The sequence below is a fragment of the Pomacea canaliculata genome, linkage group LG12 (genome assembly GCF_003073045.1).
Source record: "Pomacea canaliculata isolate SZHN2017 linkage group LG12, ASM307304v1, whole genome shotgun sequence".
Classification (NCBI taxonomy): Eukaryota; Metazoa; Mollusca; class Gastropoda; order Architaenioglossa; family Ampullariidae; genus Pomacea; species Pomacea canaliculata.
Window position 1 is genome coordinate 10,395,404 of NC_037601.1, and position 19,443 is coordinate 10,414,846.

At 40.0% G+C, this 19,443-nt stretch overlaps 1 protein-coding gene and 1 long non-coding RNA gene across 3 annotated transcripts in view; both read left to right on the plus strand.

Moving 5' to 3' along the window:
* LOC112577042 (sodium-dependent multivitamin transporter-like) overlaps window positions 1-7,183 on the plus strand; it is a 47,444-nt gene extending 40,261 nt beyond the window's left edge. Inside the window, exon 16 of one of the 2 annotated variants that reach the window (XM_025259946.1) lies at window positions 2,342-7,183. In XM_025259946.1, coding sequence (XP_025115731.1) covers window positions 2,342-2,404 — 63 coding nt within the window. In that variant the 3' untranslated portion in view covers window positions 2,405-7,183. The remainder of the gene's footprint in view (window positions 1-2,341) is intronic. The other variant, XM_025259947.1, reaches the window with a different exon arrangement.
* A 6,390-nt stretch (window positions 7,184-13,573) lies between these two features.
* LOC112553192 lies at window positions 13,574-15,346 on the plus strand. Its single transcript, XR_003096977.1, has 4 exons — window positions 13,574-13,732; window positions 14,382-14,577; window positions 14,832-14,974; window positions 15,287-15,346. It is a non-coding gene; the product is annotated as an uncharacterized LOC112553192 (long non-coding RNA).
* Window positions 15,347-19,443: the final 4,097 nt, after the last annotated feature.

Genomic DNA, 19,443 nt, shown 5'->3' on the forward strand with positions numbered 1-19,443 from the left:
AGTTAGCAGTGGCAAAGAAAGATACTCGGCTTTGGGGGATGGGGGCAAGCGCCAAAGAAAGATACTCGGCTTGGGGGATGGGGGCAAACGGCATATTGACAGTGAATGACATTCACATTCTTGGTCCTCTGTATAAAAGGCTTAGGGTTAGTGCCTTCACAAATTTGGTCATCTATATGAACAGACTGATGTCTTTTATATTGTTATATATGGTATAGTGCAATGGAGTGAATGGCTTAAACATAGAATATGCCATATGATTAATAGGTAAATGAAGAATAAATGTTTATATATTCAAAATAAATAAATAAAATAATGTGCGAATAATAATAAGGAAAAAAATAAATGTTTATATTATGTTAAAAAGAAAGCTAGTTAATTGTTAGATACTTAGATAGTATATTTGAAAATTACTTTAAATCAGAGTCTGCACAAAAAAGTTGGGGGCAAAAATGTCTGGCACTATTTAATGTTTGTTGATATTGTTATGTATGCTCGTTATAATTCAAGGAAATATGATTTGGATGATTTTTGTCATGTAATGCAATGTGTTATGAGAAAATAAATGTTATTTGAAAAAAAAAAAAAAAAAAAAAAAGAACAGACTGATGACAATCACCAACTTTATTTCTCCCAATTTGGGCAATTTGAACATGGGAAAGAGCTCTAGACACAAAAATAAAAGTTAAAAATTAAGGTTCGTCACAAGGTCCAGGGTAAAAAAGATGTCAGCAAGTGAAAAAAAATGAGAAAATGGAAAAGATATGGGCAAGTGAAAATCGTAAAAAGCAACAACAAAACTTATATTAAGGCCATTCATGTGCGCACCTACATCACACACACACACAATTCATCTGTTGTTGATCAGCTGGACTTCAGATGGCATTAACAATTTCAGATGCCTATTTCTTTTATATATAGGCAAGGCATAATGTTTATCTGATCTTAATAATAAAAATTCTCTTGTTAGTAGATGTTTAGGTATTGACAAAATGTGTGAAGCTTACTATTTGTTGGTTGTGGAAAGAAGCTAAATCCCTCTGTTTAATACCAATTATCTTAGAACTGATGCGGACAATACTGTTCAGACTTTATCTATCATGGGCAGAGAGACTGCAAAACCAGCACACAAATGGAAAAGATAAAAGGCTATCAATAAACGACTGGTAGAAATGACCTAAGGTTGCTTGACTAACTGAAAAACTATTTAGCTTACGCAGAAGGTACATTCTTTGGAGGCCATGTTTAACAATGTGTTCAGTGTTTAAATTCCATTTGAGCTGGCAATCAAAACAGTTCCCAGGTAGCTGAAAGAGTTAACAGTTTCAACAGGTTTATTGTGTATCACACCAGCCTGCTCAGCTAGTTTGTTCTATGAAGGTCTATTGATTAAACTATGGCTAGGGTTGGGAAAATCATGCTCAAAGATATCATCTTCATAAGCCAGGTTCTAAGTTCAGTTATGTATCTATGTTATGGTGGGATACACACACACACAGAGATACACGAACATGTGATATGTTGTAGTGAGATATCTATGATAATAACAGATATAGAAGCGTGATATTGTGTGGTGGTATATATAAGAAAATGAAACATAAAAAGGACGTGTGATATGCAAGGCTGTTTTTTTAAAGTGTAATGCTTGCTAAGGTGATGTTTTGGGCAGTGCAAAAACCGTTTATCCTGTTGTCCTTATTATTATTTCTTCAGTTATTTTCAACTGCCATCAGTGTCCCTGTGTTCAGAGTCAGTCCCATATCACTATTACTATGGTATTCTATCTTCTACCACAACATCATTATGCTCAAATAGTCTCCTATATCACCATTATTATTGCCCTCATATCTTCTACCAGAAGTTGTCCTGTTTGCTACCTGCAGACTCAGTCTCCTCTATGACTATCCTTATTTCACTAATATCTTCTACCAGCTAATGAGAAAACATCAGGATGTCCCATCATGTACTGAACTCGTTTGATTCCTGTCTACTCAGTAATGGACCTTCCTTGCTTGTCTTGTGAATAAATTCAAACATATTCACTTTTCACATTAAATTTGGTAAATGAACATCATTATACACATGTTCTCATTCCATTTTCACTAGATTTGTTATGTAGTCACTTGGAATAGGTCTATGGTGTATTAACTGGCCCACTGCATAGATTAGAATTTTCAAGCCAGCCAATAGAAAGAAAACTTTGCCCCACCCCTATTCTTGTTCATGACCAAAACCTATTTCTCCCACTTTGAATATGCATTTACTATTAGTAATTTTGTTTTTATACTTTTGCAATCATACCGTTATAATTAAAACAGCTCCATGTTTCTTTTTCCCCCAGAAGGCTGAAGAAGAGAAAGAAGAACAGAAGAAGGATTACAAAATATCTCTTGAAGATGAATAAATACTTACAGCATGAACAAAAGGATCTGAATAAATATAACCTCACAATTTTTGCATGCATAAAAAGTAGACTTTGGCAACATAGCTCACCATCATGTGTACACTAGCATCAGATATACCAAAAACAACAAAAGTCAGCAGTATCACATACACTAATATATCAAATATACCAGAAACAACAAAAGTCACAAGCACTGCATACACCAACAGACATTGCATTATATTTAATGGCATTGTACTTGATAGCAGGAAGTATGTATTATAAAGACTTTGATTTATGACATTTTATGGGCAAAAAATTTAGCATAAAATATTTTTAAATTTAGTTAACACATTGTCAAAAAGATATTTTCTAGGAATATTACCCAAACCTATTGAGCAATAGATTATAAAAAAAACCCACTAACCATAAAGCATCATGGTATCTCTGTAAAGAAACACAGTACTTGTAGACAAAACAACATAACTGCATGAGCTACCCAGTTGGAGTTTTATGCCATGTCAGCTACTGCGGCTATCTCATGGCAAGAGCAATGAACAGAACCCTTTAAAGGTTGACATAAAGATATTTGAAGAAGAAAGACATTATTCTTTTCTTAGTTATGTACAATAAGAAGCTTTTTAAGTGAACAGGGTCCGTTATATTAGGTAAAACATTTGGATAGACTTAAGATAAGTTATGATCGATGTGGACAAAGACTTTACAAAAAGTTCATTGAGTATGGGCTGTGAAATAGTTTTGCTGAACTGTTGAGAGTTTGGGACAATTAAGGAGTAAATGTTTTATAGTTAATGTGTCAGACACCAAGGACAGAGTGGAGAGTATTCTCCTATGCGTAAAAAAGGATGAGGGATAAATGTGTGGCTTGTTTTTAGCCTATTTAAGACCACCTCTTCTAGTCGGTTCAAAGATTGTTGGGTTATGAAGTCAGAGAGTTTTGGAAAACTTAAGTGGAGTTTGTTTTTTTTCCATGGAATCCCATTGAAGTTGCCAAAGCTGTGAAACATATATTTTTTACAGAGGCATATACCAATCTGAGGCAAAAGTTGTCTGAGCTATAAGGTGCTGTTGAAGGGCCTTTTTAGCTGCCTCGTCAGCTCGCATGTTTCCAGGAATATTTACATGGCTAGGGACCCAAACAAAAATAATGTCAACATTTTCTGTCAGTAGCGAATGGAGAAGTTCAAAAAACTACACTAATAGTGGGTGATCTAAACGTTGAGACTGAATTGCAAGTAAGGATGATAAAGAATTGGAAATGATCAAGAAGTTTTTTTATCACTAGATGTGCTGATGTACTGCAAAGAAAGTAGTAGTACTTTTAAATCAGCAGAAGATTAGGGCATGTCCTCCATGCAAACTGTCAGAGATGGTATGGAGATGTTCTTAGGGAATGCTGTGGCTGCCACAGTTCCTTTTTCAGAAATTTTTGAACCATCAGTGTATATATATTTGATGAAAACCTAGTCTGTGATTATTTCTCTAAAATGATGCATATAGACTATATCAGGGGTTTCAGATTTCTTTAATTTTGAAAGGTAAAAACGAATTTCTGCTACAGGAAGTAACCATGATGGTGTCTTGGTTAGTGTTTTTGAGTCAATTCCCAATTTCTGGAGATGGGGATAAACGAGTATGGATAGAGGTTTTTGTTCATATTTGCGTGCTCTACACTTACCTAAAATTTGTAGAGAGACATCTGGGTGAAAAGCAAGGTTTTGGGGCATAGCTCGAAGTTGCGAGACATAGCACAGAATTAGTTTTTGTCGTCGTAAGCCTAGTGGTTCACCCGCCTCTACATATATGAGCTACACAGTACATGCTCACGTAAAATATATTTCTTAGATGTCAAGTGGTATACATATAGATTAAGTGGAATCATAACGTTTCTATTGTTTATTATGACTTTTGTAGTTACACTGAAACACTCTATTAAATATTTTGAAACGTATTTTAACACTCATACACAGAAATACCTTTCTAGCAAGGCTTTCTCCAATTTGTATTCTTTATGCAAGCTATAAAAAGAAAACTTTTCTTCTTGGTACCAAACGTCGAGATATATAAAAAGATCCGAACGAATTTTAATGACATTTTTAATACAAATTTATGTAATAATAAATTTATATAATCATAATAGTGAATTTTAGTGATTATTTAAAACTGATGTGGTGGTTCTAACTTAGCTAACAGTATAAAAACTAAAAAGATAAGATGCCACTATTACATGTATGTGCAAAGTTTGTATAAAATGTAGTTTTTCTTTAACTAGCCTAGACTAATTATAACTGATGTGGCAACATCTATTAAAAATCTGAGGAAAACATCATTAAAGACAAGTAGTTTTCTGATGCAATATTTACATTACGTCTGATTACATGAATCTTCATAAACAACATATTCTGTTTCCAACTGTAAGTACCCCTGACCCTTCAGGATGATGATGTCATCTAAATCTGTACAGGTTATACAAATGAAACTGTCATCTAAATCTGTACAGATTATGCAAGTGGTGATTTCATCTAATTTTGTACAGTTTATACAAGTGGAATTGTAAAGTACTTTCAATGGGCAATTTTGGGAAACTAACTTTTTCATGCCATTATCACACTTTCAGCACATGGCCTCTGGATTGTTGACAAACTTGATTCAGAAGATTCTGCAGAACATACAAAGAAATCTGTACCAGACAGTTCCTTGGGAAAATAATTCTGATCCATTGGTTTATCATAGTCTGGATTATACTTGTCATCTTTAGCATTTCCTGTGACAATAAATTGTATTTATCACCATGTTTTACAATTTATGTAGAGCTTTGGGAGATCTTTGAAACTTAAAAGCTTAAATATTCAACAAAAAAGCTGAATATTATGTGTTCTGTAACAAAGAATACTTTCTCTGGTCCTTAGCCAAATATTTAGACTTAGCCAACCATAGCCTATACCACAGATGTGTATACTATAGCAATAAAATGTAGATCTGTATAATCTTGTTCTCTGCTACTAAATACAAACATGCTTAAATGTATAATAAATAAACTCCTTTATAAGACAAATGCATAACAACCCAAAAGAATTTTTGTCCTAAAATTTGCTAGCTATAAGATTGGTAAATACAGTTCTGTTCTGATAAAGAATGGAAAACAGTTTTCCTTCACCATGAATCCATTAGTTAGAAAACAACTAATGTACAAGCAATGAAAACAGCTTTTTTCACCAATATCACACCATAGAAAGTAAATCCACAAGTCAGAATGTTAATAATTTCAGATTATCAGTAAAACAGGCACTGCTTTTATGTCTTCATTTGTAATGTCACTGTCACACCATGGCATAGAATCTAACATGAACCCCAATGACATGAATCATGTCCATAAAGCCTCCAATATCGTTTTTTATCTCAGATAATGAAGAAACTTGTTGTTCATCGGCTATATTATTCTGCTGTGCAAACTTTTCTTGAGCGTTGGAGAAAAATGAGGTCACTAGTGTACCCTTTATTAAAGGCTGTAAGATCGAGACAAATCTCTGGAACAGGAAGGGTCCAAGGAGGAGCTGGTAGTAGAGGGAGAGGCTATACCTGTTGAATATCTACTCCGGCAGCTTGTTAAAAAAAGGTGTAACATGGAGTGGTAAAGGCTTTTGCTCCTTGGTACGAATGGCATACAAGAAGCACCCTGAGGTCCAAAAACAGCACGGTATGCAGGGTTTCCAGGGTGAGTCTTTAAACATAAAGACATAAGATAGCATGAGTTTCAGACGACCAAGAGAAAGTAGAGGCTCACCAGCTTCTGTGTACAAACTTTGTACAGAAGTGGTGCAGAAGGCACACAAACAGATGCGGAGCCTATGATGGTGAATAGAATTTAGAATTTTGAGGTAGGACTATCAAGCAGATCCATAGTCTAGCTTGGAGCGGACCAGGGCACCATACAGACAAAGCAGGACTGTGCAGGACTGCGCCCCCCAGCTAACATGACCAACTACTCGGAGAATAACCATGCAAGACTTTCTGACAAGAAAAGAATATAAATTTGACATGAGCAAGTAAAAATAATTTACAGTCAAAGATGACCCCAAGGAATTTTACTTCCTGGACCACTTTGAGTACCATGCCATTAACAGAAAAAGATGGGTTTGGGAACATACCTCGCAGTTTACAAAAGTGGATGCATACTGACTTTGTAGGAGAAATATTGAAGCCATTTTCTATCAGCCACCTTTGTACAGTGTTTACGCACAGTTGCAGCCAGTGTTCGAGGTATGGTAGGGATCGCTCTCGAATGCAGAGAGCAAAGTCATTTACATATAACGAGGCCTCCAAACCTGGACAGACAGATTTTAAGATTGAATCTATTTTGATATTGAATATTGAAAATAGATGGTGAAAGAAAGCTGCCCTGAGGGATGCCCATTTCCTATTCCTGAGGACAGGATAGACCCTACTCGGACCTGAAAGAGGCGGTGCGAAAGAAAATTCTTGATGAAGAGTGGCATACCTTGTTTCCAGGTAGTGTGTGTCGTACGCCTTCTCCAAATCAAAAAACACCCCGACAAACACATCCCTGACAAATGTTTCAAAACAGACCAGATAGTCCAGGGTACTGTGGGATTTTCTGAAGCCACACTACAGGTTGGAGAGGAGACCTTGAGATACAAAATGCCAGATGAGCCAGCCATTCACCACGCATTCTAAAGTTTTGTATAAACAACTAGTGAGAGTGATAGGATGGTAAGAGTTGGGATTAGAAGGATCATAACAAGATTTTAGGACGGCCATAATGACTGCCTCTCTCCACAAGGGAGAGAAACAGCCAGACACCTGAATAAAGTTATAAATGTCTAGAAGGAGGAGACAAGAACACTGTGGAAGGTGGATTAGCAGCTGATAAAGAATGTTGTCTAGGCCAGGTGCAGAATCCTTGCATTTCTGAAGGGCCTGCTGCAGTTCTGGGAGAAGAAAGGTATGTTGTACTGTTCAGAGTTATCGCAAGAAAAGAAAAGTTACAGCAAGAGGATTCTTCGATATGCTTCAGGCACTGGAATTCCAAAGAATGGTGAGATGAGGAGAAGTTATGAGCAATGCTGGATGCTAATGAATTAGCAACCTTCTGTGCGTCTGTAAGAACAATCTCCAATCTGTAGGTGGGCTATCGAGCCAGCCTGAAACCTTCTCTTTATTCTCCTCATGGCCACCCACACCACTTGGGAAGTGGTACAGAAGGATAATGAGGATGCAAATCTCTGACACGCAAGCTTCCTTGCAAGTTTCAAAATAAAACAAACTCTTGTATGTTTAAAATTTATTCATTCTCAGGGGTGGGGTTGTGTAAGGCAAGGCGCTGGGCCTTCTTCTGAGCATGCTACATCCTACACTCCTCAGTAAACAGATTCATAGGATGTATGGTGGAATCGTCACTAAGGTCCTTTATTTTAGTCCTTGTTACTCAGCGGACCCGGTTTCAGTTGGGCCCATGGGGTTATGAGTCCTTTGTCTCGCCATCACACGTCATAATCTCTTCTAAGGAATTTTCACGACCCTTGTTGTGGTACTGTTGTGGTTTCTGTAGCAGCGTTTTATTACGTGAGCGGGTTGTTAGCCCAAAGCAAAACCCCCAACCTGGAGGGCCAGAGTGCAGCATTTAGTCTGGCCTCTGCCCTGAGATACCTGTTCAGCTTGGTTATACCTGCCAGGACCCGTTTGCATTGCTCGGGCGTAGTCCTTAGTCGGGACGTAGCAAGGGTATAGTACCCGACTAAATTTACGACCGTTGCACTGCTCCCGACTAGGCGAATTTTAGTCCGCAGCTCTGGCGTAACTTTAGTCCAACCAGGGGGTTGGCGTAGCTGCCGACTAGCAAGTGACTAACTTATGAGCATCCACAGCAACTCAGTTTTCGTTTATAAATTTTACAGAAGAAATGTAGGACGACGATGTGAAACTTGTTTTTGGCAGATGAAAGTTATATTCTTTTTCAAAATGGACCTTAAACTTGTTAATCGTTATCGTGAACTATAACAAAATACGGTGAAAGCGAGCCTTTGGAGTCACGTTTTCGATTCTATTCTTCGGGATGTTTTCAAACAGTTTCAGGAGAAAAGCCCGAGCTGCGGACTAAAATTCGCCTAGTCAGGAGCAGTGCAACGGTCGTAAATTTAGTCGGGTACTATACCCTTGCTACGTCCCGACTAAGGACTACGCCCGAGCAATGCAAACGGGTCCTGGCATGGTCACCCATGTTGGAGAGATCAAAAGTGGTTCACTGGTCCTCTAGGTGGTGTAGAGAGGAGGGTGTGCGCTGTAACCAAGAGGCTGATTCTCCCAACGACAAGCGAGGGAGTTAACTGTGTCCGGCAGCAAGACGTGCGAGGCAGCAGCTGGCAGACCCCACCGTGCCACCATGGACGTAGATAGGTGGACTGATGTCTGTATGCCGAGACTCACTGTCGGCCTCTTGCGAAGTGATCCGCGGTCAGTTTCGGCGAGCCTCTGGCCGGTCGTACTTCCGGAATAGCAGCGCGAAAATGGAATTTAATGAGACGTTTGATATCAACAATATAATTACCGTAACTGTATTGCTTGTTTGCACGTTTAACCAAACTGGTATCTATTTAGAACACAAAAGTATTTGCTTCACTAGTCGGAAATCTTTTGTATGAAATAATAAATAATATGTGAATCGCATTTAAACTTCTAGATCTAGAATCATGAAGTGTTCGCTTATATATGCGTTACCTCGGTCTCTCGCTTTTATATAAAATCGGGTACAGTGGAACCTCGGTTAACGAACTTAATCCGTTCTGGAAAGCTGTTCGTTATCCGAAATGTTCGTTATCCGAAACAATTTTTTCCATAAGAAATAAAGGAAATAGATTTAATTGGTTCCCAGCCCCTGTTGACTCGCTAATATTTGAAAGTTACAGGCTATATATATATAGGTATTTGTTTTAATGAGAACAGTTATAATGCAATATGAATGGAGTTAAATAAACATAAAAACATTAACGAAAGCATCTAAACATCAGAAAACTTGCCGTTTTGACGGCGTGAGTGGAAGCAGGTGTGGGGAGGAAGGGGTGGAATTACTGCTTTGATTCCCCCTCTATGAGCACACGTGACATTATAAAATCGGGGGTGACTTCCTTTTTCTGTAGCTTTGATGCTAAAGGACAAAACTTGTCCAGTGTCTGTTCCTTCTGACTTTTTTGTAAAACACTTCGGTAATACATCACATATCCGACAGACGCATACACCTTCATACTTTGAAATCATTTCCTTTTACAATTCATTTGTTGGCCGCTTCCTTGTCATTACCTCGCTACCATTAATTGCTCTTAATCTTCTTTGGAGCCAGGATTGAGGATTATCTTACTAAAATAAAGCAGAACAATCACTAAATAAGAAGGATGCGCATAGAAAAGGAACGACTGATCGTAACTGTGTCTCGAGCGCGAATGATGACATGCTGGTCGGTCACGTGTGGTTCACGTGGCTGTTCGTTATCCGAAATTTTGTTCGCTATCCGAGACAAACTTTTAACGAAATTTTTGTTCGTTAACCGAAATATTCGCTATCCGAGGCGTTCGTTAACCGAGGTTCCACTGTATTTCGCTGTTCTAGGCCTATTCATCTACAACGAGCTTTTAAAAACAATATGAAGAATATTTAATCAATACACTTCTCAAGTAATGTAATGAATGACGCGATTATTGATAGCTAAATTTAATTTTTTTTTTTTTAATGGGCATATCCTCGGCTATGTGGACATTGTCGCCTTGTAGTCGCGAACTATAACATGAACAGGATAAAGAAGAGCAAGAGGTAAATAAGATTAGTGCCTTTTTTAATGCATTCTTCTTCCAAGTGCCTTGAACAAATCTTGGCTGTCAATAGATTGAAACTTGTGTCTGATCACGAACTAATAGACACGTTCGTGGTCTGATCTAGCGGCCTGTAGCATAAATGAGAGCCGCTCGCCACTTGTCTTGATCTGTCGATATTCCTGCTCGTGGAAGTGGAACAAAATTTACACCGAACGATTTGATACTTGCAGTTACATTCTACCAGCAGCAGTATCAACCGCCTTTTGTGCGTTTCTTTATTGATGTTACTCTTGCAGACTTTGCTGACATAGCCATTGAAGTCATTCGCTAAACAATGGTAGGCTTAACCGGAAGTTCTGAGGTCCCGAGCCTCGTTCTAGCAGTTAAGTGAAAAAAATCGTCTGCCATCGGTCCAGGGGATCTAAGTTCATGGTGCCACCGGTCCAGTGTGGTTGTCTTCAGAACAGCATACAAGTCATCTCTACTACGAGCATCATTGCTGCATCCCATTGTCTGGGGCAACTGAGGTGGAGCAGTGGCAAGAAATCATCTAGAACAGGGGTGGGCAAACTTTTTTGTTGCGAGGGCCGCATTGCAGGGTCATGACTAGTCCGAGGGCCGCACCTTGTAATTGAATACAAAAACGACGTAAAATCGCCAAATTGTAAACAAACGCATTTATTTAATAATGAACACATGAAATATGTAACACTGTAGGAATAAATATAAAACCAGAATGAACAATTAAGCACACACAATTTAATGAGAAAAATGTTTTTGAATACAATTTTGCTGAACAATTCTTTTAAAATTTGGCTCAAAATTACTGGTAGATACTCTCATAACTGACTGCAAGTTTGCATCTGAAAGCAATGACCTGTTCTTTGACTTGTTTATATTCATGCAGGAAAAACTTTGCTCACAGATGTAACTTGAACCAAATGTTGAAAATAGCTGGGCAGCAAATACTCTTAAACAAGGAAATGATTTGTTGGAGAGGCACTTATAAAACTCAACCAGTGACAGGGAATAAAACCTTTCCTTCAATGCATGATCTGATTGAAGGTGTATCAGTTTAAGTTGTAATTCATCAGGTGCATCATCAACATGAACAGAAAAAGGACATGATAATATGTTGAATTTTGATTCCATCTCCTTAAAATCCACAAATCTTCTTTGAAACTCTTCATTCAAACTGTCCAACTGTGCTCTAAATTTTACATGCAAGTGAGCAGGTACTTTTGCCTTTGATAACAAAGAAAAATCTGTGAACTTCCCTTCACTTGCCTGCCTTGAAAATAAAGATAACATTCCCGCACTGTCTGGTCATGACCTTCCTAAGTTGGTCAGGCCGCTTCGTAACTCGTGTAACAAAGGGTCCACTGGCTACCGGCGAGACAGTTCAAGGCCGGCCATTACGTACGCAGCAGGCGTGGGAAGGGGCTAAGCGTAACTTGTTTTCGGTAATATTTTTTTTGTGTGTTGCCAAAGGGCTTCTGCGGGCCGCAGAGAACCACTTGGCGGGCCGCATGCGGCCCGCGGGCCGCTATTTGCCCACCCCTGATCTAGAAGACCAGGTGCATGCAGGCAGCTGCACTCATCTTCAGGAAACAACGGGCGAGGTAGCCGAGCGGTACTATCAGTGCCAAGGAACAGGGACAGTTCGTGTTTGAGGGAGACCTACTATATTCCAAGACTGTGAATTGTGGGTCAGGAACGGACCGCGTGTCCGGACATATGTGCAGGTACTGACGTAAGACCAAATTATCTCATAAATTCATTATTCTGTAATTGCTTTCATGTCAACCTAATTTGCTTTTCTGTTTTAATTATAATCTTTTACGTTGTACACTGTCTTGTCAGTTGTGTTGTGTTTGCGCACGCGGGTGAGTGTGACTGTTAGTCAGCACGCGTGCAGACGTGCGTACAGGCGGGTGACTGTGTGTGAGGGCGAAAGCCGGGTGGAGCGAGCCAGCTAAAGAGACCCCTTTCCCCTCGGGCGAGTCAGGCCCAGCCTTCCCCCCGCCTCGTTACGTCACATGCTACAAGAACCATTGCCAAGACATTGAGTTTGAATAGTGTGTAATAGATATAGTGGATTTTTGTGATTGTGTTAGAGGAGACATTGCCAAGACAGTGAGTTTTATTAATGTGCAAGGAGTTCAGTGCACTTGGTAGATGTTGTAGAAAATATGTTTCTACATTTGTGGCATTTTGTGTAGTTAGTGGATTTAGTGTGCTAGTCGGGTGGGGGTAAGGTGGTTACAGTCATTAAAGCAGTGAACTGGTCAAGCTGGCGGCATATCGGCCCGACTGGCGCGCCAAATGTCTGGCCGCCCATTCATCACCAGGGGCCAAGTCGAAGCTAACGACAACACCTGACGTAAGCGGCCGCGAGTCGACCATGGCCAGAGGGAGACAACCGGGTAACAGCCCGACCTCTCTTTGTCCAGCTGAAGGTCGGGGACCGCCTGAGGCGAGCAACGCCCCTTACACCTGCGTCCAGACCCTTGCTACACCTCCAAGGCCAACGGGAGGAAGTTACGCCACCGGAAGAAGGAACCAAGTCTGGCGAGGGGCAGAGAACGTCACTTCTCCAAGTAGCGAGCTGAGACGTGTTGCATAGGCGTAGCGAATCGAGCGAAGCTAGCCAATCTAGCCGGAAGCGTAAAAAGCGCGCCCCCTACAAGCTAGCGAACCTACCCTGCGTACCGCAACGCGGGCGCACGCGCCTACGACGGGCGGGCCGTATCGCAGGGAAATTTGAGTGAGCGCACGCGGGCGCACGCGTACTTGCTTGAGAGGTACTACGCCACGGGCGCAAAGATGGCCGCCATGGTTGTAAAGTTTAGACGTGTAGATGATATTTACGGTGGATCTTCTAATAAATAAGTATTTTTCAACAGATAGATATATGCAACGACAAAGAAGGATATTTAAAGTTCAGATTTTATCGTCATGTCTTTCTAGAGATGGTAGATGAATTTGCCTTCGACCTTGAAACTTCGAATCGGGACGACAACAACAGAAAGTCTACTAATCGTTTGTTTTTACGTTATATGCTTGACTACCGCATTGTTCTTTCCACATAATCTTTAATTCTCATGGACTTTTTCCTCTTTTAGTTCCGAAATGAATGCCACTAAAAGTATATTGTTTGGCGCTGCAATAGATTGCTTCTATTAATTCGTCGTCGTTGTCAAATATGCCCATAAACAAAATTATATTTTCTACCTCGCTGTCAGCCGCCATTTTAACAGGCGCCCACGGTGGGCGAAGGGTATCACAGGCTCTCACAGGCGTGAGTGAGCGCCCGCGGGCATCCGCGGTGAGCGCCCGCGTTACGGTACGCAGGGCTAGACCCCTAGCGTAGCAAAGCTAGCGGCCTTTGGAGGTCCTACGCTTGCTATTCAAAATGGCCGACATTGTTGTCGGTTTCAAGTTTGCAGATGAGAGTTTCTTTGATGCTCCCGTTAAAAAGGAATATTGGACCGGATACAAAGTGGTAAGTATCTTTTAATGATAAGTGATAAAAATACTCTATTATTTATGTGGAAACATATATTTATTTGTGTAGCGGGAGCAATTTTAGACAATGTGTAGTCGGATTGGCGTTTGCCGAGTACGAGCTTCACGATTAAGGCCGTGTACAAAGTGGTGTCTTTTAACGATTGCTATTTAAAATACCCTATTTTCAAGGTTGACAAAATATTCACATGTTTAGCGAGAGTAATTTTATAACAACTTGTAGCCCCGACAGTATCCTCCAATCTGCAGTCTCTGCGTGTACCGGCCTCTTGTGTGTGTGTTTTAATTTTCTGCTTTCTAGTTCCAAAATTTATTATCTCAAGTTATGAAAAGGCTGAAGGTGGTGATAAAGGTAATTTTTCAGTGTTATAAATGCCATGAAGAGCTGTTATAATGGAAGGCTTTAATGATTTTCACAAATAACCCAGCTATGAAAATATTGTGCACATTATTGAACTATCCTTCCAACAGAATAAAATAGTACAACTACCCTATTCTTTGATGTTTAGAATCAAAGCTTTAAGTTTGAATCTGATACTGTTGCATTTACTAAACATATCACTATGTTATTCTGGTTTTTATTTTCCTGTTTTTATTCCTGATTAATTGATTTCATATTTTAACAGAAATGAATGTGGGAAATCAATGGACCAAGGGGGCAGTACTTTTCCTCATGGACACTTATGCCGAACATAAGGAACGATTTGCAATTCCAACTTGAAAATAGAGGTATGGAAGAGGATTGCTTTGGAAATGGCAGCCTCAGGATGCCACTTTGCTCCAGCAGCACTTGAGAAAAAAATGGAGCAATATGAAAATATGGTGAGTTCCTACAAAATCATTGGGCTTTCTGTCTTAGAGTGCAACATTTTTCCATAGATCTGAGAAACAAAACATCACAGGTTTTTAAGGTTGTGCAAGTTCTTATTTATTTGTTACCACAATTCATTCATTTAACCTGTAAACAAGACCCACCAGTATCAACCAAGCTTTAGTATAGATTTTTTGGTAGCCGTGTGAAATTAGTCTGGATACATAATGATATGTAAGCATGTTTGGTACTTGTATCCCAACAGGTACAAAGCTATATTAGATTTCAACAAGAAAACGGGCCAGGGAAGATCACGATGGAATTTCTATTCCAGAATGGCTGAAATCTTGGAAGGAGACCCTTCGTTCATCTCACCACTGACATCATCATCACTGGGGAGTGTAAAAGGTGAGTGAACCATTTATAACATAAATAAGCAAGTAAAGCATAATTTTAGTATAGCCATATTTAGTAAAACATTTGACAGTTCAAGTATTAATTGTTTAATGCTTCTTTTCCTACAGGTATTTGGGGAGGGTAGTGACAAAAGTCTGTTCTGCCACAAAGAGATGAGTCTAGATATGTAAAAAGCTCAGTTAGGAACTCTTTGTATTCATGCACTGTTCCAGCAAGAGCAGTTACCATGGGCATACAGGCTAGACATATTTGGGTTTTCCATGCCCATATATTGGTCATAATTCATTAATATTTATTTTTCAGTAAACACTCTCTCCGAGATCTCCAATACCCAGCAATGTGCCACCCCTACAAAGAAGCAAGAACAGCAAGGAATGTCTCAGGAGACTCCTCACCTCTCCCAGTATCGGTTATTAGTACGACCCTACTGAATAAAGGATATTGTCACTGTCTTGATTTTAGTACTAAATAAAAAAACTTACACGCCCTTACAAATGTCTTTTTTTTTTTTCACTGTGACTTTTAAAAACCAAAAAATCCTGATTTACCTGATAATCATGTACACAATGAAGCACACTTGTTTCTACCATGAATTAGTAAAATCAAATGAAAATTTATTATATGATAAACACATTACATGATAATCAAATGAGAAATTATAACTGGAAAAGTGTTGCATCAAAGCTAAACACAAAAAGTGACACTCTAGTTCATTTGAAAAGCACAGAACATGACATGAATCTGGTGACAAAGCAAATTATTAAGGATGGTGACAGGAATTAAACACATGCACACTCCTCAATTTACACGAATAAAAACAAATCATAGTGGTGATGCAAATGCAAGAGATATGTATAAAAAATTCAAATTATGCAATGGAAATAATAAAGGTTGCTGGGAGAGAACTGTACACAGTGATGAAAAAATACACAGCCATATGGTGTATGACAATACTTTGCTGCTGCTGTGTCAACTTCAGTATGTAGACAACATATAAGCACAACTGCAAAATCACACCAATCATAAATATAAATGCACATATATATGCACAGGGTGGACAACTTATTAATGATGGTGACACAAAGACATGTAGACCTCAATTTGCATGGGGAAAGAAATTATGGGTGTTGATACAAATGCAAGCGATATTTATGCAAAATATTCAAATTATATAATGAAATAATAAATGTTGGTGGAAGAGAAAAGCAGACACCGATGATGGATGCTTTGCTATAGACGTGGTATGGCAAATATAGGTGAATATATTCTGGAGGGTGATTTTGGTGCCAGTAACCACAAGATGGCAAGCAGGTTTGTTCTATTGTTGAACCACGTTGCTGTGGCAGATGAGGCTCAATCCAAGCCTGGAGAGCCTGAAAAATTTCACAAAAGATCTCTATGAAAGTTTGTGTTTATTGTGTGTGTGAGCATTATTATAGATATGTGTAGTGGATACATTTATGCATATATATATATCTTGGACGTTCACATTCCTTAAAATTGATTTTGGCATTTATATTTATATTTCATTAAGTTTATTACATTTTACTTTATTTTATTACGTTAACTTACATCAAAGGCGTCCGGCAACATTCGAAGTGAGATTTGAACTGGTATGTCGAGTATCCTGGAACGATGTCTTCGACGAAACCGATCATGTGGGCATTGGAATTTTTATTATTGTCCTGATTTACTTTCAGTGGACAGGTGGGCCGCAAGCTCGATATTTATTTGCGACGGCTTGGCTACAGCACGGCGGGGTGTAGCTTGCAAAACAAAGACTTCACTCAAACCTCGCCTTAAGTCGGCCATCTTGAAACTCTGGCTTCCGGCTACACTGCGTTGCACAGGGACCGCTAGCTTTCGCTAACCGCTAGATTCGCTAGGCTAGCTTCGCTCGATTCGCTACGTGCTATGCAACACGCCACTGGTGAGCGGCCGCTGAGAGTCCGTCTTAGAGATCATAGAAGACGTTAACGTCCACGTGGGGGACTGAACTGTGATGTGTGAATTTGGATAAGCAGGAATTTGTGAACTCTCGTTGAAGTCTACATAGGACTGAACTGTAACCTGTGAATAGTGAGCAGTGGAGTTATTATCAAGAAGAAACACCAGAGATAAGTTTTAAGATATACTTGTAACCAATCTTTTATCTAGTTTTGTGTATATATATATGTACATCTTTTCTTTCATTATATTCGTTATTCATGTTAAAACGTGTATTTTGAGGAGTGTTTTGGAGTGCGCGTGTGGACGCATGCTGGACGGGTGCATGCGAGTGTAGATTAATCATTGCGCGCCGGGCCCCACACGTGGCAGTCCATTACAGATGTGTTAGTCGAAAGGAAGAGCCATTGTGATAGTGACTGTGTTTTCATAGTTAGGATTTTCTTTACTTTGTTTTTATTAATAAACGTAGGCAGACTCGTATAGGCAAATTATTTTGTTTTATTGAGAGAAAGAACGCGCAATTGTCTGACTCCGCTGGTGAGCTCGAGAGAGTGTGAGGGAGAGACACTAGCGGTGTCGTGACACTCTGTTTCTTAGTTCCGTCACCTTTGTCGTCCGGTCCTGGTTCGTGTGGCGTGTGCTCAACGAGACAGCTCGGACTGTGGACAAGCAGATTGTCCCTGTATATGTCGGACGGACAATGAAGTGGTCAGCGCGAGAGCGTCGCGTAAAGCCACAAAAACTGAAGGAGACGGTGTAAACAGAGTACACTGTGTTCTAGGCTTAACATTAGGCCTCAGGGTCTCAGGTGAAAAAAACTCTGACAGTACTGTGCCGCAGTGTGCGCGGGTGTTTTTTTTTAAATGTCCCTACTATAACATCTCTCATCATCTCTTACTTGGGTGTGGGGTAGCCCCCTGTTTTCGTGCAAGTGTCTGTCTTCGTAGATGTATTTTCTCATTTATTTTTATTTTTATCTACATGTGATTAAACTCTTTATTCGTACCGTTCATTTCTTCTTTGTTGTGGTCTACGTTCATCAAAGGTTCGATAGGTAAGTCATGTCCCTCGTCTAGCTGAGCGAGTGGGTGTGTTCGTGCCGGTTGTGTGAACGGTTGCGAGTGTGCATACGGTGACGCTGGGGGCGATATGCGACAGTGGTGCTACTCCTTTTTAACCTCCTCCCCTTTTCCGTTTATTGCTACTTCCCAACTCGTCTTTCTCTGCTGAATCAAGACATTACTAGTTCTTGTTACCTGATTCCTTTTAATGTTTTCTGAGTGTCTTTTATTAATCATCAGTTATTTATCTTTTCTTTCCTTCATATGTTGTCCATGTCTCAAGTGATAAGAGCACGACGCTCCTTACCAGCCTGAGTATGCGCTACACAAATCAAGCAATTTTTATATCATTATAATCACCTTTGTATGTTTAGGCGGGTAAATTAAGGCCTATTTTCACGCTGCAATGTTCGGCACTTAGCAGGGTTAGCAGCCCTGCAAGGCCTTAGCGAGTTGTGCACACGGCACGCAGAAAGGCCTTGTCACTAGGTTTCGGACCTCGATAAGTCGAACTCAAAGGGACCCGAAAAAAATTCGACTTACGGAGTTTTTGAGTTAGGAAAATGGCGTAATAGGCGCAGGTATTTGGCTGGGAACTAACAATTAATTCGATATAGGGAGGTTTTCGACTTAGGGAAGGTCGACTTATCGAGGTCCGACTGTAGCACGCGTTTCTATTTTCTCGCTAGGCCGACCTACGATGTAGAGCTGAAGCCAATCGGAATGCTTGAACACAGTAGGCTTCCTTTTACCTCCACATTGTAAACAATGGCGATGTGGTCGGAGGAGAGCTGTGTGCTCATGATTTCTCTTTGGGAGAATTATCCGTGTCTGTTCGACACTGCACACCCAGATTACATTAATCAAAATGCATGCAGGCTCGATTAAACGAAGCAGTTCATTAAAAGTGGAAGATGACATTTGCAAAAAACGTTTACGCTCTCGTGAATTTCCTTTATTTCCTGAATTTCCTGACTGACAAGACATGAATATGCCCCTGAGCGACTCCTTTGCGTTACCCACTACCTCACCCACATATTTTTTTTCTTTCTTCTTTTCTCTCTCCGCTACATTATGCAATATCACTATCGTAGCCGCAGTTGCTTTCAAAAGTATCTCGTCATCGATGTCGTCTGCTATGTAGAGGGCCGGTAGTCCGGCGTTGTTGTTAGTTTTGGCGGGACCAGCGGATGACTGTTTTTGGCGGGATCTTCCGAGGCATGGCGAAAGATGATGCTCGGCAGTGATTGGCTAAGGTTAAAACTCCTAATGGGCCCGACAGTATCGGAGCATCGCAAAGTTTAACCCTTCCCGGAGGTATATAAGGGCAGAGCTGAGACGAAACGTAGGAAACAAGCGGCCCGGTTAGCGCCTGTCACCAATACAGGTAGTCCTCGACTTACGACGGGGATCCGTTCTTAACGCGGCGTCGTAAACCGAATTTTGACG